Source organism: Trachypithecus francoisi, unplaced genomic scaffold, assembly GCF_009764315.1.
Source record: "Trachypithecus francoisi isolate TF-2019V2 unplaced genomic scaffold, Tfra_2.0 Contig01440, whole genome shotgun sequence".
Taxonomy (NCBI): domain Eukaryota; kingdom Metazoa; phylum Chordata; class Mammalia; order Primates; family Cercopithecidae; genus Trachypithecus; species Trachypithecus francoisi.
Window position 1 is genome coordinate 9683542 of NW_022681431.1, and position 22305 is coordinate 9705846.

The 22305-nt window shown below is 55.5% G+C and overlaps 1 protein-coding gene across 2 annotated transcripts in view; it reads left to right on the top strand.

Annotated features, from left to right (window-relative positions):
- BMP1 (bone morphogenetic protein 1) overlaps window positions 1-22009 on the top strand; it is a 48141-nt gene extending 26132 nt beyond the window's left edge. Inside the window, exons 9-20 of one of the 2 annotated variants that reach the window (XM_033227834.1) lie at window positions 1743-1845; window positions 3758-3874; window positions 4143-4288; window positions 4422-4617; window positions 5273-5398; window positions 6497-6657; window positions 7038-7218; window positions 11550-11675; window positions 16575-16702; window positions 17022-17235; window positions 19132-19382; window positions 21275-22009. In XM_033227834.1, the coding sequence (XP_033083725.1) occupies window positions 1743-1845; window positions 3758-3874; window positions 4143-4288; window positions 4422-4617; window positions 5273-5398; window positions 6497-6657; window positions 7038-7218; window positions 11550-11675; window positions 16575-16702; window positions 17022-17235; window positions 19132-19382; window positions 21275-21409 (1884 nt within the window). In that variant the 3' untranslated portion in view covers window positions 21410-22009. Of the gene's footprint in view, window positions 1-1742; window positions 1846-3757; window positions 3875-4142; window positions 4289-4421; window positions 4618-5272; window positions 5399-6496; window positions 6658-7037; window positions 7219-10867; window positions 11233-11549; window positions 11676-16574; window positions 16703-17021; window positions 17236-19131; window positions 19383-21274 lie in introns of those variants that run through there. The other variant, XM_033227845.1, reaches the window with a different exon arrangement.
- The last annotated feature ends 296 nt before the right edge of the window (window positions 22010-22305 follow it).

Below are 22305 nucleotides of genomic sequence, written 5' to 3' on the forward strand. Positions count from 1 at the left end.
TAAACTCTTGTAAGAATTTTTTAAAAAGAATAGAAGAAAAAGGATGGGCTGTGGAGCTAAGCTGGGTAAGGAGAGAGAGTAGATGGGGGTGACCGGCAGTGGCATTGTCCTGGGTGCAGTGGCTTGAAGGTCGCAGTGATGAGAACTGAGGGAAAGACTGGGAACTGAATGGAGAGTGGAGCCCTAGAAACCGAGATTGTGGAGGGGCAGACAATTCTTGATGAAGCCGGCCTGCACGGCGTGACGTGTTGGTGTGTGGCCAGGAAGGTGCAGAGAGGTGGAGAGAGGAGGTCACAGAACTGAGCGGCCAAGAAGTGGGAAGGGTTCCCTAGGCGGATATTGGAATCACCAGGTATTCTGATAGGGCCCATGTCAGAGTGACTGGCAGCCAGGAGCTCCTCCCCGACTAGCCAGTTGACCCTGGCTACAGACAGCAATTGTCAGTGCCCACCTTGGAATCTTTTTCATCCTGGCCTCTACTCTGCCTCTAACTCTCCAAGAAGGTACAAGGGAGGCAGACTGTCCCCTTCTCTAGTGGAGAACCCAGCTCTCCCAGAGCGGGAGACCCCTGAGACCATCGAGTGTTCGCTGCACTGGCCTTGCAGGTCACGGCGAACACATCCCTGGAATCCCTACTTGTTGGAACTCTGAATACACGACAGGCTTTGGGCCCACTCTGGAACCTACCGAGGAAGTGGTTTCCCCCGGAAATGGAGGGAAACTGTTAAACTCTCTACCTGTTAAAATGCCCATCTGCTAAGGAGAATTGGTACTCACCAAGGTGTCACATTTCTCCAGTAGCGAGCGAGCATTTCCTGAGCTCGGAGCCTGAAATGAGGTGCTCAGGACAGACAGTGCCTGTGCCTTGGAAGTCACAGGGTGATGTCAGGGTAGGGACTCTTCTCCCCATTGCACGCAGGACATAGCAAAGCTTCAGAGGTTATGTGGTTTGCTTGATAACTCACAGCAGGAAATGCAGAGTGGAGATTCACACCCCGGCTGTTGTGACTGGAGTCTGAGCTTTCTCATGCGTATGTCTCATCCCTCCCTAAGCCGGGAGCTCCTTGAGGACAGGGACAGATTCAGATCTGGTGTCCTCTCAACAGTTAGTGTGTCCCCCCGCCCAGAATCAGCCCTCAATAAATGATGGGGCCGGGCGCAGTGACGCACTCCTGTAATCCCAGCACTTTGGGAGGCTCAGGTGGGAGGATAGCTTGAGCCTGGGAGGTGGAGGCTACAGTGAGCTGTGATTGTACCGTTGCACTCCAGCCTGGGTGACAAAGCAAGACCCTGACTCAAAGAAATAAAATAAAATAAAAAGTGATGATTAGTGACTCAGCCCTTCTTTCCCCCTGCCTCTCCTCTTGGGACCCTTCGTCCTTACTTCAGACCCCCCAGTACCCTCATGCAGCCCTTGGCCCTTCCTCCCGCTGTGGAGACCAGTTCCTCTTGAAGGTGTTGTGGATTGTGTTGTCTAATTGACTATGAAGAGAGCTGGAGCCAGGGTTCTACCCAAAGTGATGGCTTCTCCTCCTCCTGGGCCTTCTGGGAAGAAAGCTGACCATGCGCAGACCACTGTGGAGGAGGGGCGGTTCTGTGCCAGCAGCTCCTTTCGGGAGCCCGTTAACTCTCACCCAGGGTGACCTGCCTCGCGTAAGGCAGGCGGTGGTCATCATGGGGCTGGCAGAGGGCCGGTGCGATGTTCAGGACAGCTTAACCCTCTTCCTCCCCTGTTGCCTTAGATAATCCTGAACTTCACATCCCTGGACCTGTACCGCAGCCGCCTGTGCTGGTATGACTACGTGGAGGTCCGAGATGGCTTCTGGAGGAAGGCGCCCCTCCGAGGTAACAGCACCAGCCACCCCCTGCCCCCTCCATGCTGATTCCCTCTCTGAACCACCCTCATCACACTCTTCATCTCCCTCCAGGGCCCAACACTGGCCAGGGATGACATCCTGGTGTGGGAGCCAGGAGTCCTGGCATCATTAGTCCCAGCTAGCTGCGTTGCTCACTTGCTGTGTGACTTTAGGCAAGTCCTGTCCTCGATCTGGACTTCAGAGTCCCCAATGCAGTCTTCTGGGCCTCCCTGTGAAGTCGGCTGTCACCCAGTGGGTGCAAAGAGTCATCGGAATTGACTGAGAGAGACAGACAGGCTGTTCTGTGCATCCCCGTGGCCCCAGGCTCTCTTCCTCATCTGGGCACTTTCACAGGCTCCACTGTTTTTTTCTGTCTGCCCTTCTGGTTTTTGAGTGCCCACAGTGCAGCCTGGCTCAAAAGAGAGTCATCATAACCTGCCAGCCCATCTCCTAACTAACTCACTGCCGAGGGCTGCACAGTGGGTGCCGTGGCCCGACTTTGTTTGCATAGGATACTTTGTCCCGAGGAGGGTAGGGGGCAGGAGGTGAGTCAGTGGGAATAAGTGGGTCAGAAGCACAGAACAGAAGGTGCTTTAATGAACCTAGAATTAGGGCAAAGGGAGGCAGGTGATCCTAGAGGGTATTTGCAGCAAGCCCGAGGAGCTATATGAATCTCCTCCTAGCTGGACATGATCATAAGGAGCTCAGGGCCACTCTGTGGGCAACAGAGCCTCTTCTCCTCAGCCTGCGCCTAAAACAGCCAGACAGATCTTGCTAACCTCTATTTTCGCCCCAGTTTCCGATATTTAAATATTTCTTTTTGGTCACTCAAAGCAGCTGGCCTTACAACACTTCCTCTCGCAGACGTGTTAGTGTTTTTCCAAGATGAGAGTTTCTTTTTCATAACTTACATTCCTGGGCCAGCACCCTCTGTCCCTTGCTGAATGTTGGGAAACACCGGCCTTATTAGGAACACACAACTCATTCCTAGTTGATTCTTGACTACAAAGAATTCCACAGATGGCCGACCTCATCCACTTATGTTGATTCTTATTCATTTTTATTTCAAAGTGGACATTTTCTGATGTAGTCCCCAGACTCTGGGATTTATTTAGGGTCCTGGGGCATCCCTTGCATTCGAACAAATAAAAGCATGTCTGTGGGGGCAGTTTGTAATGTGTAAAGAAGGTCATGTTTATTTCTGATTATATTTCTGATTTTATTTCTAATTTGGTCTCTTCTTTGCGTAGAGACCAAATAAGAAAAGGTAAATAATGATGGTAATATGCTCTTTAGAAAGGTAAATAGAACACATATATAGTTGGACATGATAAAGATCTACCTTGGCCAGACATGGTGGCTCACACCTGAAATCCCAGCACTCTGGGAAGCCAAGGTGGGTGGATCACCTGAGGTCAGGAGTTCGAGACCGGCCTGGCCAACATGGCAAAACCTCATCTCTACTAAAAATATGAAAATTAGCTGGATATGGTGGCAGATGCCTGTAGTCCCAGCTACTTGGGAGGCTGAAGCAGGAGAATTTCTTGAATCCAGGAGGCAGAGGTTACAGTGAGCTGAGATCGCACCACTGCACTCCAGCCTGCGTGACAGAGCGAGACTCCATCTCAAAAAAATAAAATAAGATAAAATGAAAAATAAAGATCTACCTTTCCTCCTAGAAATAGACTCATATCCTATCCCTCAAGTGGTCTGTGGCTCTCCAAAGCCAAGCTGGACTTTGGACCAGACAGAAGCCAACCGGAGGGTGTACAGTCTTGAGAATGTGTGAAGTAGTGTGGCCACAGATCAGGGCCCAAGCACCCACGCCTCCTGGAGAGGTGGGGCCTCTATAGGGGGTATCCTCGGGGTTCACCACTCTTTCATCCACACTGTCTGTGCAGGCCGCTTCTGCGGGTCCAAACTCCCTGAGCCCATCGTCTCCACTGACAGCCGCCTCTGGGTTGAATTCCGCAGCAGCAGCAATTGGGTTGGAAAGGGCTTCTTTGCAGTCTACGAAGGTACTGAGGAAGGCGGTGGGCAGGAGGGGTCAGATAGGAGGTCTCTGGGCATCCTAGAACATCCCTCCTGGCACCTGAGGGGCAAGACCGTGGGTCCCCAAGGGAAGAAGCAGAGAGAATGATGGGATTGCCTGGGACTGGGGGGTTGGTGGGGAACTGAAAAGCTGGGGGACGTGGGAGGGACTGGAGGAGTGGGGAAAAGAGCTCCCCAGCAGGGCAGAGCATGCTGACTCACCACCCCTTCCCACCCTATCCTGTGTCCCCACAGCCATCTGCGGGGGTGATGTAAAAAAGGACTATGGCCACATTCAATCACCCAACTACCCAGATGATTACCGGCCCAGCAAAGTCTGCATCTGGCGGATCCAGGTGTCTGAAGGCTTCCACGTGGGCCTCACATTCCAGTCCTTTGAGGTAGGTCATCGGCCCTGTGATCTGACATTTGAATCCTGCAGTCGCTCCCTGGGACAGCTGCCTCTCTTTGGGCTCCTGGGGGTGGGTCTCTGGCAGCCAGAGCCCCTTCCACTGATGAAGCCTCAATGCCTAGATTGAGCGCCACGACAGCTGTGCCTACGACTATCTGGAGGTGCGTGACGGGCACAGTGAGAGCAGCACCCTCATTGGGCGCTACTGTGGCTACGAGAAGCCTGATGACATCAAGAGCACATCCAGCCGCCTCTGGCTCAAGTTCGTCTCTGACGGATCCATTAACAAAGCGGGCTTTGCCGTCAACTTTTTCAAAGGTGCCTCCTCTCCTACTCTCCCCTGCCCCAAGTTGCTCCGTGACCTTCATTCCTTCTTCATTCACTCATTCAACACGGAGACTCTAGCAGGCATATGGATGCCAGTGAGACCCCAGGGATGTGCCCTTAAGAAGCTCAGGGCTAGCTGGGGAGAAGAGGTCCCCCAATGTGGAGTAGAGGCAGGACCTGCTGTAGGACTCAGGGAGGAAAAAAGGCAGTTGGAGGTTTTTTTTACCTGTGTGACCTTGGGCAAGATATTCTCCCTGAACCTCAGTTTCTCATCTGTAAAATGGGCACAGTAACAGTCCATCTCCACAGGCTTCACATAAGGATTGATGGAGAAATGAAAGAGGGGTCCTTAGTCAAGGAACAGCACATGAGAGACACCAGCCCAGTCCATGTGCTCAGAAGGAAGGCTCTGTGGGGTCCCTCTGTGGGGTCCCTCTGTGGGGTTCCAGCCATTGGGGAGCTGGGTGGGTCTTGGGGCTGAGTGGACAAGTGAGGCTCACAGCCAATTTCTTCCCTTGAATGGGGGTGAGGGGTGGTCATAAGAAGCATGAGGGACCCTGGACTTGACTCCCAAGCAGAGGTGGGAAGAGCGACCAGGCCCCTGCCTGGGGTCTGTGACACCCTAACCCTTTCCTTCCCACCACAGAGGTGGACGAGTGCTCTCGGCCCAACCGCGGGGGCTGTGAGCAGCGGTGCCTCAACACCCTGGGTAGCTACAAGTGCAGCTGTGACCCCGGGTACGAGCTGGCCCCAGACAAGCGCCGCTGTGAGGGTGAGTGCCCCCAGACTGCCTCCGACCCTGTTCTCTCCCTGGCCCCAGCCCAACTACCCAGATTTTTTTTTTTTTTTTTTTTTAGACAGTCTCTTGCTCTGTCACCCAGGCTGGAAGTACAGTGGCTCAATCTTAGCTCACCACAGCCTCCAACTCCTGGGCTCAAGCAATCCTCTCACCTCGCCTCCCAAGTAGCTGGGACTACAGGCGCACACCACCTTGCCCAGCTAATTTTTAAAACTTTTTTGTAGGGATGGGGTCTTACTTTGTTGCCGAGGCTAGTCTCAAACTCCTGGCCTCAAGTACTTCTCCTGCCTCGGCCTCCCAAAGTGCTGCGATCACAGGCTTGAGTCACTGCCAAGATTTCTTATGCCCTTGGACAGACCCCTTCCTGGAAAAGCTAGACGGATACCCCAACACTCTTTTCATAGCTCATGGATAAGAAATACATGTCACATTGCAACCCCAAGAACACACTGTTCCCCTGTAGGCTGCATTCTGGCTTTGGGTTTGTTTTGTTTTTTCATTCCTGTATGGTTTTTTGGGTTTTTTTTGTCAATGACCATCTTGACCTGCTAATTGATATCACCACCCACTAAGGTGTTATGATCTACAGGTTGGGAAACCCCTGTTGTGGGACAGGCACTGTTTCCGCCTCTCCACGCATGGTCCTGAGATGCTGGGGACAGCACTCCGAGGCTAATGGCTCCAGCTCACTAGGCCAATCTTGCCGTGCCCCTGAGCCACTCCCTTTCCTGCACCTCCCAGGACCGCCCCTCCCTGAACTGCTTTCCCTGAGCCCCTTACTCCCCTCACTCCCTCTTGGCAGATCCTTGGCCTGTTCATTTGCAGAGAAGATAGAAATGGCCACACTTATGACCCCTTAGTTCCCCCACTCCTCCCTACAGGCTCACCCCTGAAGACACCGAACCCACCCTGCCTCCTCCCGTCTGCCCCAGAGGGACCAGACACAGGTCCCTGAGCCTTGGGGAATCCACAGGCTCCCCATCTTCTCCTTACTGCTTTCCAGCCCATGTCTCAGCCCTTTCCCACGGCAGGGGCTCCCCGCAGATGATGCCACCTTCCTTGTCCCTGCAGCTGCCTGTGGCGGATTCCTCACCAAGCTCAACGGTTCCATCACCAGCCCGGGCTGGCCCAAGGAGTACCCCCCCAACAAGAACTGCATCTGGCAGCTGGTGGCCCCCACCCAGTACCGCATCTCCCTGCAGTTTGACTTCTTCGAGACAGAGGGCAATGATGTAAGTGCCCACCGGGGGCTGAGGTGGGACAGGAAGCTGTGAGGCGTGGGCATTCAGCTCGACGCCTGCTTCATGTCCTCTGAGAGCAGGCCCAGCAGAAACACTCTGCAAATGTCAAGGAGAGACTGCTCTCAGCTCGGGAAACACAGGAGGGAGGGCCCCGAAGGGGGCGGAGGAACATGTGGCAAGTGGGAGGAAGTGTGGAGGGGTGTGGAGCAAGGGAAGGCTTAGGGCTGGCTTGGGGAGCACAGGAGGATCCAGTGATGGGGAGCAGCTAAGTCAAGGCTAAAGGATGTGCAGAGCAGAGAGCTTCCCAAGGGCGGAAGTAGTCAAGAGAGGCTTCCTGGAGGAGGCAGGCCTGGAGCTGGGCTCCCCTGCAGGTGTGCAAGTACGACTTCGTGGAGGTGCGCAGTGGACTCACAGCCGACTCCAAGCTGCATGGCAAGTTCTGTGGTTCTGAGAAGCCAGAGGTCATCACCTCCCAGTACAACAACATGCGCGTGGAGTTCAAGTCCGACAACACTGTGTCCAAAAAGGGCTTCAAGGCCCACTTCTTCTCAGGTATCCCCGGACTGCCCAGCTCCTAGCCCCGCCTCTCCTCGGAGAACAGTGCTCCCTTTCTCCCTGCCCCTGCACCCCTGTACTCCCCAGACCTCCCTGGTGCCAGGCAGGCAGAGTCTGCCCCCTGCTCCCCACCACTTCCCTCCCCCATCAAGCCAGCCCTTCCGATATCCAAATCCCATTATTCCTGAGCCCTCAGGGTTGTAATGACTGGGGCCTGAGGATGGGTAGAATATAAGCATTCAGAAATCAGCGCCCAGAAGCGAAGAAAAGGGTATTCCAGGTGTCAGGAGTTGTACAAGCCAAGGCCTGGGAGAGGGCAGGTCCTAGGAACAGGCAGTTCAAGAACGTGGGTGGATGGAGGAGAGGCAGGTGTTTGCCTTGGACTGTGTGGGGCAGAGTTTCTGGCAGTGGCAGACTTCTAATCAGACCCTCTACAAGCCACATAGGTTCATACTGGGGCCTTCAGAAAGATGAGTTGTGGCTGGGTGCAGTGGCTCACGCCTGTAATCCCAGCACTCAGGGAGGCTGAGGTGGGAGGATCACTTGAGCCCAGGAGTTCAAGACCAGCCTAGACAACATAGCAAGACCCCATCTCTATAAAAAATTTTAAAATTAGCAGGGTGTAGTCATGTGTGTCTGTAGTCCCAACTACTTAGGAGGCTGAGATAGAAGGATTGCTTGAGCCCAGGAGTTTGAGGCTGCAATGAACAATGATCTCATCACTCACTCCAGACCCTGTTTCTAAAAATTTTTTTAAAAAGGAGAAGGATGAGTCACCTGCTTCCTTCAATACCAAAGCCTTGGGGCTCCGCTGAGCCAGTGGGCAGGAACTCAGATCCAATTAGCACATGTTGATTGACAGCTGCCCCACCTAAGGCCTGGGCTCCAGTCCCTTGGCCTCATTTGGGCCTTTGGTGGCCCCATCTTCGGGTGGTCTCAGGGGTGATCAGCAGCCCCTGGCCCAGCCTCTCTGAGCTGATCCTCCGGGTCCAGGAGATCTCCCCTTCTTTGTGAATCACTCAGCCCTTCACCCTGGGGTGAGGCTGTAAGGTAACTGGTGGTCCCCAGAGGTAACAGGACACAGGCCCATGCAGTGAAGGGCATGAGTGGAGTGGAGCAGGGGAGAGAGGGAGGTCAGGGTCTGGCTGGAGCAGGCCCATGGATCCTCACTCCCAGCCTGCCTGCTGGGCTGGACAGGGAATAGGCAGGAAGGCAGGATGCCCACGGCTGAGTCCATGCTGCCTTCCTTCTCCCCTCCTTCGCCCAGGGTCCTGCATCCTCAAGCCCCCTCTGTGGCTGCCCTGCACCCCTGCCTGACCCCTGGATACCATGCACCTGCCCCTGCACTGGCTCCCTGCTTGGCACTGCCAGCCACCCTGCTCTGCCCGTTGACCTCCTACCCCCAGCCCCCGCTTGCTGAGACCCTCCCCATGCCAAGCCAATTTCTTCCTTCCCTGTGCCCACCTGGGACTCCTAAGAGGTGCTCGCCAGAGGGCTGAGAGGATGTAACACCTGCTCAGGGGCAGGCCCTGCCCCGGGAAACCATTACCTGCTTACTCTCGTCTCTTTCTGCCCTTCTGTTGCTCCAGTCTTGGAGGGGGCAGGGGACCGACACTCACATCTGTCAGGCCTGGAGTTACTGCTCTACCCCATGCCCCGGTCGACACTATGCCCGCCCCACCCTCAGCCCTGCACAGAGACACACACGCCCACACGCACACACATGTGCACACACATTGCCCCACCGCACAAGAAACCTTCAGAGGACCCCCACTGGGGGCATCGAGGCTCAGCCCTCAGGGCCTGGGGCATCTGACTCTGGCCCCCGAGAAGGGGGGCTATTTGGACTTTTGGGACACCCACCGAGGAGACCCTAAGCCAAGAAGGAGAAGAAAGAGCCTGAAGACCTTCAGTCTGACCCCTGCCACCTTCCGGGGCATTTGGGCACTGTAGGGTGAGTGCCACCTCCTTGCTTGGGCCCATGCCCACCTCCTCTACCCCACCCCCCTGCAACCTGCTCCCCCCAGCTCCCAGGTGAGGCTGCCCACTCCTGCCCCGGACACTGAAGCAGGACTCACTTTCCCCCACTCATTCATCCAGCCATTCACGTACCTGTCCATTTGCATTTGGCAGGTGTAATTTTACCCCTGCTGTGTACCAGGCACTGGGCTAGGTTTCTAGGGCACACATGTGAGGAAGGGATGGAGCGAAGACTTTGCCCAGTCTGTAAGCCGGGCCCCCCAAAGCTTCTAGCACAGTCACTGGAGATGTCCTCAGTGAACCCCAGGATGGCTTGCAGGGTGCCCTTCACCCCCACATTTTCTGCAGGGCTGATTCAAAGGCAGCTCATGGAGGGCTGTTGATCAGGCCCCCTCTGATGTATTAACTGAGCAAGAACCCTTGAGAAGGACTTGGGGACTCCACCTCTTGGCCTGGGTTCCTGTGGGTCCTCGGGGTCTAGCCTACCTGGTCATGGGTTGGAGAAGCAGGGCCTTCTGGAAGCCGATGTTCCAGCCCTTGGGCCCCCGTCCTGATGGGGATCAGGAATAGGCCCCCTTGCACAGATCCCTGCCTGGCCAGTTCAATGCCAGCAGGCATCTTTCCACCTCATGGTTCATCTCGGGAATTCTGGGAGTCCACTGGGATCCCTCACCTTCCCTGGATATGCCTGCTTCTATGCCATGCACACCATCCCCCAAGTGACCACAGACAGACCTGAGTGTATGTGGCCGTGACCATGTGCACTTCTGTGCTTTGGGGCACAGATTGTGTGTTTGTCGTGTGAGTGTATGTGTGGGTCTCTGACACGTGGCTGTTGCCCCTCTGCGAGCCATCTGCTAATGAGCTACATCTCTGCCTTTACACATGACGTTGTATCCAGGTCTAGGTGTCCATGCACCTGTGTGTGCAGATGTGTCCTGTCCCTGGGTGTTCTGTGCCTGTCTGTGCGTTGATATCTGTGCCTGCCTCCTCACACATAGGTGGGAGTGCAGAGTGTGTATTCTTTGTATGCACCTGTACACAGGCTGGGCGGGCAAGTGAGGATGTGTGTGTAGTTGGCTGTGTCTGTATCTGCATTTGCATGGTGTATTGGAGCTGTGTGTCTGTGCATATGTGGGTAGTGTGTACCGTGCACATATGTATGTGTGTGCCTGTGGACCAGCACCTGTGTTGCCACATTTGGGTAACAGTACATCCATGCAGTGGGTCTGCAGGTGTATTTGTGAGTGTGTGTGTCTGTCTAACACACTCTGTAGATGTTGCCGCCTGAATGAGAGCCAGAGTGGAGCTCTCCCAGCCCTTCCCAAGTACTGCTCCCCTCCACCGACGACTCCCCAGTTCTCTCCTTCCCTGATGCAATGCACACCTAGTGGGCTATGCGTGCCGTCCCTCCAGGTCTTCTCCTGCCACAGGCTCTGTCTCTGTCCCGTCGCTGTGCCTTCTGCCCCTGCTAACCCAGCCCTCCGTGCCCTGGCTGCGCCCAGACATGGCCACCCCGCATGTATGTCCGCCTGCCCTCCCGTCCCACCCTGCCCTCGGACCCACCTCGGAGGTCCTGGGTCTGGTTTTCACTGCTGTCCCTCCCTGGTCCCTGCCCTCCACCCCCACCCCTTGGTCCCTGTTCTCCTTCTCTCTCTCGTTTCAGAAAAGAGGCCAGCTCTGCAGCCCCCTCGGGGACGCCCCCACCAGCTCAAATTCCGAGTGCAGAAAAGAAACCGGACCCCCCAGTGAGGCCTGCCAGGCCTCCCGGACCCCTTGTTACTCAGGAACCTCACCTTGGACGGAATGGGATGGGGGCTTCGGTGCCCACCCACCCCCCGCCTCCACTCTGCCATTCCGGCCCACCTCCCTCTGGCCGGACAGAACTGGTGCTCTCTTCTCCCCACTGTGCCCGTCCGCGGACCGGGGACCCTTCCCCGTGCCCTACCCCCTCCCATTTTGATGGTGTCTGTGACATTTCCTGTTGTGAAGTAAAAGAGGGACCCCTGCGTCCTGCTCCTTTCTCTTGCAGTCTGCTTGTCCATGTGTCTGTTTTTCCACTTGTCCATCTGTCCAGTAAGCAGGTAATGGTGACCCATGCTGGTCTGCTCGGACCCCCGTCCTCCTCTCCCCACAGCTGGGCCCCACTCAGCTGGTTCTGCTGGACGCCCCTTTGGACCCCCTTGTCGCCTGGCCTCCCACTCCCCACCGCCCTGGCCTGGCCAGCTCTGGCCGGCTGTTGCTCTGTCCCGGTGGGAGAAAGCCCAGCCAGGCCTCCACTTCCCCTGGGGCGTCCAGACCTCAGCCCTACATAGACCCAGCGTCTGCCTTTATTTGCTCCCCTGCAGACAAGGACGAGTGCTCCAAGGATAACGGCGGCTGCCAGCAGGACTGCGTCAACACGTTCGGCAGTTATGAGTGCCAGTGCCGCAGTGGCTTCGTCCTCCATGACAACAAGCACGACTGCAAAGAAGGTATGGGCTGCATGCCAGGGGCGTCTGGGCTTGAAGGACCCGCTGCTGGCAGTGGAAGGCCAGCAGGTCATCTCTGTCGGCCTCCGTTTAGATTCTGGGGCCCGAGTGATCTCTGAGGCTCCATCGTTCCCCCTCCTGCAATGTCACACGCTCACTTCTGTTGCCCACATTAGGAGGGGAGGAGCTCACGGCTGCTTCGAGGCTTCATTTTCAGACTTTTCTAGTTTGCGCTTCTTAAAACCATGTCCAAGTCTCTTTGTGACTTCCTACTGGCACAGAGACAAGAAAGGATAGTGGGTAAGAGCACAGTCTCCAGAGCCAGGTGGCCTGGCCCAGGCCTGCTGCTTCGCTAGCTGTGTGCCTTTGAGTGACTCTTTACCCTCTCTGTGCCTTGGTTTGCTCCTGCGTAAAATGTAGATAATAATAATAGTACCCACCTCAGAGGGGCATTGGGAGCTTGACATGCCCCAAGCAGGGCCTGGCTCACCGCAAGCACAGTGGCATCTGTTACCATTATTGGTCACACTTATAACCCCTGGGGATGCTCAGAACAGGGCCACTGCCTTCCTGGCAGTGAAGCCCTGCACACATTTAAAAATAGCTCTAGGCCGGGCGCGGTGGCTCATGCCTGTAATCCCAGCACTTTGGGAGGCCGAGGCAGGAGGATCTCTTGAGCTCAGGCATTCAAGACCAGCCTAGGCAACATAGTGAGACCCTGTCTCTATTTTATTTTTAAACAGGTTTTTAAACTAAAAATAAAGTAAAATAGGCCGGCGCAGTGGTTCACACCTGTAATCCCAGTACTTTGGGAGGCTGAGGCGGACAGATAGCTTCAGCCCGGGAATTAAAGACCAACCTGGGCAACGTGGCGAAACCCCATCTCTGCAATAAATACAAAAAATTAGCTGGGTGTAGTGGCGCATGCCTATAGTCCCAGCTACCCTGAAGGCTGAGGTGGGAGAATCACCTGAGTCTGGGGAGGCTGAGGCTGCATGAGCCGAGATCACACCACTGCACTCCAGCCTGGGTGACAGAGTGGGAAAAAACAAATAAAAATATAAATAAATAAATAAAGCAAAATAAAAACAGCTCTCAGGGCATCACCAGCCTGGGTGACAGACTGGGAATAAATAAATAAATAAATACATAAAGCAAAATAAAAACAGTTCTCAGGGCATCACCAGTATCCCCTAATACCTCCTGGGACTTGATACCTCACAGACCCGCTCTAAGTCAGGGATTCCCCTGTGGCCCTTGCCTGCTGGGTGTGTCCAATCCCAGCAGCACAACATAGACTTGCCTCTACCACTGAACGTCTGTGTGACTTTGGGTGAGTCACTCAACCTCTCTGTGTTTCAGTTTCCTCATCCATGAAATGATAAAAAATGATAGGCCAGGCGCAGTGGCTCACGCCTGTAATCCCAGTACTTTGGGAGGCCAAGGTGGGCGGATCACTTGAGGTCAGGAGTTCAGGACCAGCTTGACCAACATGATGAAACCCCATCTCTACTAAAAATACAAAAAATTAGCCGGGCGTGGTGGCACGCACCTGTAATCCCAGCTACTCAGGAGGCTGAGGCAGAAGAATTGCTTGAACCTGGAAGGCAGAGGTTGCAGTGAGCCGAGATCATGCCATTGCACTCTAGCCTGGGCAACAGAGCAAGACTCCATTTCAAAAACTAAAATTAATAAAAATGATGCCTACCTTGCAAGGTACTAAGCTTTATAGACATGGCTCTGAGCCCTTAGCACCATGCTTGGCAAGTGATTCTTCTTACCCTGGTTAGGTTGACAACCCAGGTATAAACAGATGCGCTGCTCACAAGCAGACACAGAACCGAAGGCCTCAACAGTGAACCAGTTGACAGTCGAGGGCTTCCAACCCTGTGACCTCAGGCTTCCCAAATACACAGTTCCTGAGTCACGGAACTAGCTAGAGGGGACCTTATACTGATGTTGTCTAAACTGCATTCTGCCTCTGTACTCCCTTGCGTCAAAAGATGGTTTGATAAAAAACAGAATCCATAAGATAGCCAGGACAGGGGTGAAGCTCCTGGAGAAGATGGACTGTTTACCTTTCCATCTGCTGATTCACCTAAGAAGCACGTGTGGTTTCTTACTCAGGTGGTAGGTTAATTACAGATCCCTAAGCATTTCCTGATTCCTACAGAGGACCCAGCACTTTGCAAAGATCTGTAGGGAATTCAAGACAGGAGCCCCTCTATTCCCATGGAGATTGCAGCCTAGCTGGGGAGAGACATGGGCGTGCAAGGAACACAGAGGGCATGGCAGGCCAGAGCGCAAAGAGGGAGGGCAGGGGGCTGTGTGAACTCACCGATGGGTAATTGTGACAGCTCATGGTTCAAGTGTGGGTAGACAGGAGCTTCACCTACCTCCACCAGGGACTTGCGAAGGCCCCGTTTTCGGGGCTCTCGTGCTGTATCTTGCCCATCCTTGTCCCCACCAGCCATAGTGCCTGGCCGCCTCTTTCCCCAAGTGAAACCTGTCCGATCACATGATCATGAATAATGATCATCAGCTTTTAAATGTGAGTTGGGGCCGGGCGTGGTGGCTCATGCCTATAATCCCAGCACTTTGGGAAGCTGAAGGGGGCGGATTGCCCGAGCTCAGGAGCTCGAGACCAGCCTGGGCAACATGGCAAGCCTGTAGTCCCAGCTGCTTGGGAGGCTGAGGTGCAAGAATTGCTTGAACCTGGGAGGCGGAGGTTGCAGTGAGCCAGGATCACGCCACTTCACTCCAGCCTGGGCAACAGAGCAAGACCCTGTCCACCCCCCGCTACAAAAAAAAAAAAAAAGAAAATCGAGTCGGGGAAGCCATGCTTTTCAGAGGCAGAAGTCAGATTGCCGTGGATTGAGGAGATCAGATCGGCAGTGAGAGTGGCTGTAGCAAGGTTCGGGAAGGCAAGCTGGAAAGAAAAGGAGAGAGGATGGGCTGTAGCTGGAGGGGCCTGGGAGAGCTCTTTCAGGATGTGTGAAGGTTCTGAGGCTGCAGAGCTGAGGGAGAGCTTGAGGCTGGATCATTTGTGGTGTGAGGGTTCCCAGGTGTAAGCAGCAATGAGCTGCAGCTCCCGGAAGGGCAGTCCATCCTGACGGGGAGGAGGGACACTTAAAGCTGCAGGGCAGCAGGGCAGGTGGGTTTGCAGGTCGGAGTCCGGAGGTTGAAACCATTCATAGTGGAGGGCCCTGGCTTTCTCAGGAGATAGGAGAGAGGTGGTCTACCACTGGGAGCTGACACAGTAGCTTGAGGAGGAGGCTGGATGTTTGCAGCACTTACTAAGGAGGTAAGAGATGGAGCTGGTAAAGGCCAAATCCAAAGAGTGTCAAGTGGTCTGGGGGCCCAGGTGAGGCTGGAGCCACAGGTGGGGTTTTCTAAGATGGTGCTGTGCAGAACCGGAGATGCAGGGCCACGCAGGGTGCAGAGGAGCAGGCTGGGTGGTCAGCCCTGCAGTCAGTTAAGTCAATCGAGGAGGAAATACTGGGAGAGAATAGAAAGATCAAGACCCTGGAGGTCTCTCTAAAATTAAGAGGCCAGCCGGGCACAGTGGCTCATGCCTGTGACCCTAGCACTTTGGGAAGCTGAGGCAGGAGGATCGCTTGAAACCAGGAGTTTGAGATCAGCGTGGGCAACATAGTGAGACCCCATCTCTACAAAAACTAAAAATGAAAAAAATTACCCAGGTGGCATGCCTGTAATCCCAGCTACTTGGGAGGCTGAGGCAGGAGGATCACTGGAGCCTGGGAGCTCAAGGCTATGGTGAGCTATGATCGCACCACTGCACTCCAGCCTGGGTAGCAAAGTGAGAACCCGTTTTTGTTTTTGTTTTTTAATTTTAATGAAGCCGAATGACCATGGTCAGGAAGGCAAGGTCCTGAGCACCCCAAGGAACAGGAAGTGGCCACAGAGGGGTGATGTGTTTGTGATGTGGAGAAACAGTGGATGATGACAAAGCCCTCAAGGAACTGAGAGGCTGTCTTGGGTGGACCATTATGTGTCTGTTGACTTCACCTGGGAGGGTAGCAGGAGTGGGGGTGGGGAGAACTGAGTCAGGTGTCAAAGTCCCCTGTGACTGTCCAGGCTGCTGGAGATCAGTGGATGACAGCTTCAAGAAGGGGCACAGGTCAGCCGGGTGCAGTGGCTCATGCCTGTAATCCCAGCACTTTGGAAGGCCTAGGCAGGCGGATCACTTGAGGCCAGGAGTTCAAGACCAGCCTGGCCAACATGGTGAAACCCTGTCTCTACTAAAAATACAAAAATTAGCCAGGTATAGTGGCTCACGCCTGTAATCCGAGCACTTTGGGAGGCCAAGGTGGGCAGATCACCTGAGGTGGTGAGACCAGCCTAGCCAACATGGCGAAATCCCATCTCTACTAAAAATACAAAATTTAGCCAGGCATGGTGGCGCACGCCTGTAATCCAAGATACTGAGGAGGCTAAGGCAGGAGAATCGTTTAAACCTGGGAGGTAGAGGTTGCAGTGAGCAGAGATGACACCACTGCATTCCAGCCTGGGCAACAGAGGGAGAGTCCATCTCAAAAAAAAAGAAAGAAAAAAAAGAAAAATGGAGAGGCACAGGTGATGTGACCACTGTGCCCCAATACCTACAAAGGTCCAGGAGTTGTCCGGGGAGCCTGCGATGGCTGCTTCATGAGTGCTGCCATGTGGGGCCTCACTCAAGGCTCTCATAGGAATCAGGCAGCTAGATTTTCCCTAGACACAGATAAACTCATGAAAAAGAAATGACGCCTGCCTGCCATCCATTTCATAAATGGGACAAGAGATGGAAGGAAGGAGGGGGGCAGGAGGGAAGGGCCTTCCCCGCAGGAGGCATTGGAGCTTGGGGTCCCTCTCTATCCCCTTCCGTCACTCGCTTCCCTGCAGCCGGCTGTGACCACAAGGTGACATCCACCAGTGGTACCATCACCAGCCCCAACTGGCCTGACAAGTATCCCAGCAAGAAGGAGTGCACGTGGGCCATCTCCAGCACCCCCGGGCACCGGGTCAAGCTGGTAAGGGGCCCCTTCCCACTCCTTATGTGGTGTGGCCACCCCCGGTCAGAGGCACTGCCCAGAGCCGCACAGGCTGCAGGCTGAGCCCAGAGGCCTGCTATCCCCAGGAGACCCCAAGTCTGGCCTGGACAGAGCCCCTTTCCCAGTATAAGTTAGGGGCATCCCTGCCTTTGCCCTGTGCCTGGGCCCTCCTTCATTGTCATCCCCAGCTGTGGCCGCTCCCATGGGTGTCCGTGAGGCCTAGGTTTGGGGCCCCCGTCCTCGCCCCACCTGCCCTCCAGGCAAATTTTTAATCTGTGCTCCTTCCTCATCCCCCTAGACCTTCATGGAGATGGACATCGAGTCCCAGCCTGAGTGTGCCTACGACCACCTGGAGGTGTTCGACGGGCGAGACGCCAAGGCCCCCGTCCTCGGCCGCTTCTGTGGGAGCAAGAAGCCTGAGCCCGTCCTGGCCACAGGCAGCCGCATGTTCCTGCGCTTCTACTCAGATAACTCGGTCCAGCGAAAGGGCTTCCAGGCTTCCCACGCCACAGGTACCGTCATTGGTTGTGGGAGTTTTCACGGAGCCTGGTCTCTAAGACAGGGGTAGAGTCGGGGGTTACAAAGCGGGTATGAAGGCATAGAGGGACTGAGCCCTGTGACCCAGGGCCAGGGGTGTGGGTGATGCAAACATTGTGTCCTGAGAACCAGGCCTGGGAGGCAGGGATAGGAGGATGTGGTTAGGGATTAGGATGGCAGTGATGACGACGGGCAGGAGAGGTTAAGGAACTCAGGGACAGAGAGGAAGGCCCCCAGAGGTCCCCCTGAGAGCATGCTGGCCACTGCAGCAGCCCAGCCACACACCAACTCTGAAATATACTCTATTCATTCTCCGATATTTATTTATTTATTTTTTATTTTTTGAGATGGCGTCTTGCTTTGTTGCCCCGGCTGGAGTGCAGTGCTCTGATCTTGGCTCACTACAACCTCCACTTCCTGAGTTCAAGCGATTCTCCTGCCTCAGCCTCCTGTGTAGCTGGGATTACAGGAGCCCGCCACCATGCCCAGCTAATTTTTGTATTTTTAGTAGAGACAGGGTTTCGTCATGTTGGCCAGGCTGGTCTCAAACTCCTGACCTCAGGTGATCCTTGGCCTTGGCCTCCCAAAGTGCTGAGATTACAGGCGTAAGCCACCATGCCCGGCCTGATACTTATTGACATGTAGTACGGATGAGGCTGTATCCTAAATGTAGGTTCCACAAACAGACCAAGCAAAGATCCCAGCCCTCGAGGGGCTTGCTCAGCTTTCACTTGCTTATTTATTCAGCAGCCATGGACTGAGCTCCCCTCTGCGAGAGGACTGAGGGGCATGTGACCTGAATCAGGCATGAGTCCTTCACCCCTGCTCCCAACCCCATAGTAGGAACTCACAGTCCAGGAGAGAGACAAGGCAGGCACCGCCCGTGACAGCATGAGTCCAAGCGGGAGCCAGGCAGGAAGAAAGGTACCCCGGCCTAACTGGGCATGAGTTTACAGAAGCATTCAAGGCAAGGGGAGGTACCCAGGCAGAGACACAACCCCAGCCCAAGCCCAGGGTGTGCCCAGGTGACAGCTGGTCATTTGGTTTGGCCAGAGCAACAGGTGTGTGAGGACAGCAGGTTGTGGGAATGATGTGGCTGCAGAGAAAGGCTGGAGCCTAGGGGGACGTCTTGAATGCCAGACCAAGGATGCCACGAGGGAGCTTTGCAGTCTCCTCTTGGGTCCTGAGCCACCTGTCAGGGCATCCCCAGAGCTGATGGTCCACAGCTTCTCCTCTTCCCCTTCAACTCAGTCCCCAACCCAGCCCGACCCGGCCCTCTCCCCACCTACTCTAGGGAGACCTGAGTGCCAGGTGCACAGAGGCCAGAGGGCCTGGGGAGGAGGGTGGCCCCATGCACTGTCCTCTGCCCCTCCCAGCACAAGGTCACAAACCGGAGGACTGGAACTCCATCTGGCCCTCAGACCTGCTATGTTTGGCCCAGGCTGTGTTTTTTTTAAATGTGAGCCAACGCTTAAAAGTTAGGGGTTTTCATATAAAACCCAGATGTACGGCTTCTCTCTTGAAAATGGAAACTGCGGCAACACTGGGCCCACATTCTTCCATGACAGCCATCAGCTGGAGAAAATGAGCAATGTCCTCTTTAGACAAAGTGTGTGGTGCCTCGTGCCGCCGCTCCACGCTGCCTTCCTCTCAGCGAGCCTCACCGCCTGTTCCCCTCAACCTAGGGCCAAGGTCCCTTTATTTAGAGATGGGGCAGCAGAGCACTGTTCTGGGCCAGACCCCCACCCACCCATCACTGGCCATGTGGCCTTCGTCTAGGCCTCCATCCTGCCGTGAGGATTCGGCATGGTGCGCCATGGAGCCTGGCACCTCCGGTGCTCAGGGCTGGTGGCCAATCTTATCCTCTACAGAGTGCGGGGGCCAGGTACGGGCAGATGTGAAGACCAAGGACCTTTACTCCCATGCCCAGTTTGGCGACAACAACTACCCTGGGGGTGTGGACTGTGAGTGGGTCATTGTGGCTGAGGAAGGCTATGGCGTGGAGCTCGTGTTCCAGACCTTTGAGGTGGAGGAGGAGACTGACTGCGGCTACGACTACATGGAGCTCTTCGACGGCTACGACAGCACAGCCCCCAGGCTGGGGCGCTACTGTGGCTCAGGGGTGAGGCCCCTGCCCCTTGTCCTCCTGGCCCCATGCCCCACACTGTCCTCCACCCTTCTTGTCCCAATCCCCAAGACCTAGCACCCACACAGGCCCCAGAAGTTGAGTGCAGCATGCGTGTGGCCCTATGTGGGAGCCCAGAGGCCCAGCCTGGTTGGGGCTGCTCGAAGACACTGTCCCATCCCCGACCTAGGAAACCCAGTCCTTTCTGGGCAACCTAGAGGTTGCTATGGCCTCTGACCCAGGCCTGCTTCAGAACCAGTTGGCCAGGGCCTGCAGGGGATGGAGCTTCCCCTGTCCCTCCTTTCCTTACCCCTCCTCCAAAGCAGCCCACCAGGGCCTGGAAATGGGGGGCAGAGGTTGGTACCAGAGCCGGGGACAGGGGACCTGAGCGGAGTGGCCCTCACCAGTCCTTTTGCTGGAGCCATATATACCCTTTTCATTTCCTCAGCCAATTTCTCCTCCTGGTGAGAGGCCAGCTTGTCCCAAAGCTCTTCCTGCTGCTGTCCCAGTGGCCCCTGGGCACTGCTTCTTGGTCCATAAAATGGCACATTCAGAGGCAATGAGCAAAAGTCAACTTGATGGGGTTTTACCTAAGGACATGGGCTAGCCTTATGTGGAGGATTTATTTTCCTCCCTGTAAGAGCTTGCAGCTTCTTTTTTTTTTTTTTTCTTGTCCTTTCCTGAGGATTTCAAAGAGACAGACTTTTCTTCCTACCCATCTCTCTCTCTTCCCCCCACCGCCCTCTCTCTGTCACACACACACACACACACGCACACCCCCACACAGGCACACCCGCTTGCATGCACTTCCAAACACACTGTCCCTCCTGTCACCTCCCTGGGCCCCTGCCTATCTCATGGCTGTGTCCCAGGCAGCCTGGGTGCCCCAGGAAGGGTTAAAGCTCCTGGAAGCTGCAGCAGCTGCTGGACCCAACATTGGCCAAACCTTCCCCAGGAGCAGAGCTTCAGCCCTCATGTGGCTGGCAGGGGCTGGGACAAGGTGGAGTCTGAAGCAGCTTGGCTGCCCTGGTGTCCCCTGGCTGCCAGGCTAGTGTCCCCTCCCCTCTTTGCTCTTTCTTCTGAATCACACACGAAATCAGATGTCCCCAGGTGTCTTCTTCCAGAGACCTCCCCCAGGCTGAGTCCACCAAAGGGACTTGGGGAAGGATCAAGGCCTCCTGGCACAACTACTGGGAATGTCCTCAAGGTTCTCAGAAATGATTTCTTCTGCGCCTGGAAGGCCAGGGTGTTGACGTCCGATGCTCTGCAGGCTGACCTCACTCAGTAGGCTTGCAGGAGGCATCTAAGAAGGGCCTGGGAGCCGACTTTGGCCAGGTGCCAGAGGAGAGGCGGGGCGAGGTGTAGGGACAGCAGAGTCCAGGTCTGGAGGACACTGTGCTTCTCCCCAAAACTTCTTCCACACTCCAGCAGAGAAGTGGCCGTGCTGTCTTCCCTAAGAGTCCGCTGGGACGGCAGGAAGTCATGCCATTCAAAGAACCCCTCCCTTTGCAAAATACTTTGACATCAGTCCGGTCCTTTGTTCTTCCCTAGCACTCGTCCTAGGCATGGAGAGCAGAGAGCTTTTACTCCTGTGTGTGGCTGAGGGAAGTGAGGCCCAGAGATGGGAGGTGGCTTACCTGAGACTACACAACTCAGTTAGTAGTTATAGCAGAGCTGGGTTTACAGGAACTTAGTTCTCTTCAGCCCACGCCTTCTCCCCTCCGCAGGTTCCTCATTAAAATAGCAAGAAGCCCCTTGCTTCAAGGGGTGGGGAGAATCTGGTGGCTGCCCAGGAGCCTCCTGCCCCTCAGAGCCAGGGATCTTGGGGAGACAGGAGAGCAGCCCCAGCCCCTCTTCCTCCACCTTACCCCGTCCCTTTTCTCTGCCAGCCTCCTGAGGAGGTGTACTCGGCGGGGGATTCTGTCCTGGTGAAGTTCCACTCAGATGACACCATCACCAAAAAAGGTTTCCACCTGCAATACACCAGCACCAAGTTCCAGGACACACTCCACAGCAGGAAGTGACCACTGCCTGAACAGGGGCGGGGACCGGAGCCTGCTGCCCTTGGTCACCTAGACTGGACAGTGGGGGTGGGCGGAAGGCGATGCACCATGCCTCTCCCCCAGGCCCCAGGACCTGCAGGGCCAATGGCCCGGTGAGACTGTCCATAGGAGGTGGGGGGAACTGGACTCTGGCATAAGCCACTTCCCCACAACCCCTCGACCAGCAAGGGGCTGGGGCCGGGGAGCAGAGCTTCCCCGAGACATTTCAAAGTCACCATTCCTCTCCTGGGGGGCCCTGCCTGGTGGCAAGAAGGAATGTCAGCAGGACCCCGTTGCCATCCCTGTGTCTACACCCTGTATTGTGTATCGCCGGGGGCATTATCTTCATTGTAATGATGTTCATTTCCCACCCTTGCTCCAGCCTCGATTTGGTTTTATTTTGAGCCCCCACTACACTCCCCAGTTTCCTGGGGCACAAGTGTCTGTGTGTGTCCCCCAGGAGCCGCTGTGGGAAGCTGATGGGGAGGGGATGGAGAAACAAGACAGGGCTTGTCTCAGGCCCAGTGGCCGGTCAGCCACACCAGGGCACCACAGCCAATAAACCGAAAGTGTTACAGCCAATATCCTGTGCCAGATGCTGTCTGGGCCGTGGGGGCGGGGCCGTCATGTTCGAGAGGTATGGGCTTGCTGTGGAGGCCGGCACGCGGCCAGGGCACCTGGTATCATGGACTGCCCTTCCCTCCCCTGATCCCAGGCCCCCGAGGGTGTGATTTCACACTCAGGCACACATGTTCTCTCAGGCACCCATCACAGCGCACACACACCACATGCTCTGCTTGCGGTCCTCCCGCGAGGGGAGGGGTGGAACGTTCCATAAAGACGCTGTTTGGTAGGGAGGGAAGAAGGATGTGAAAGGG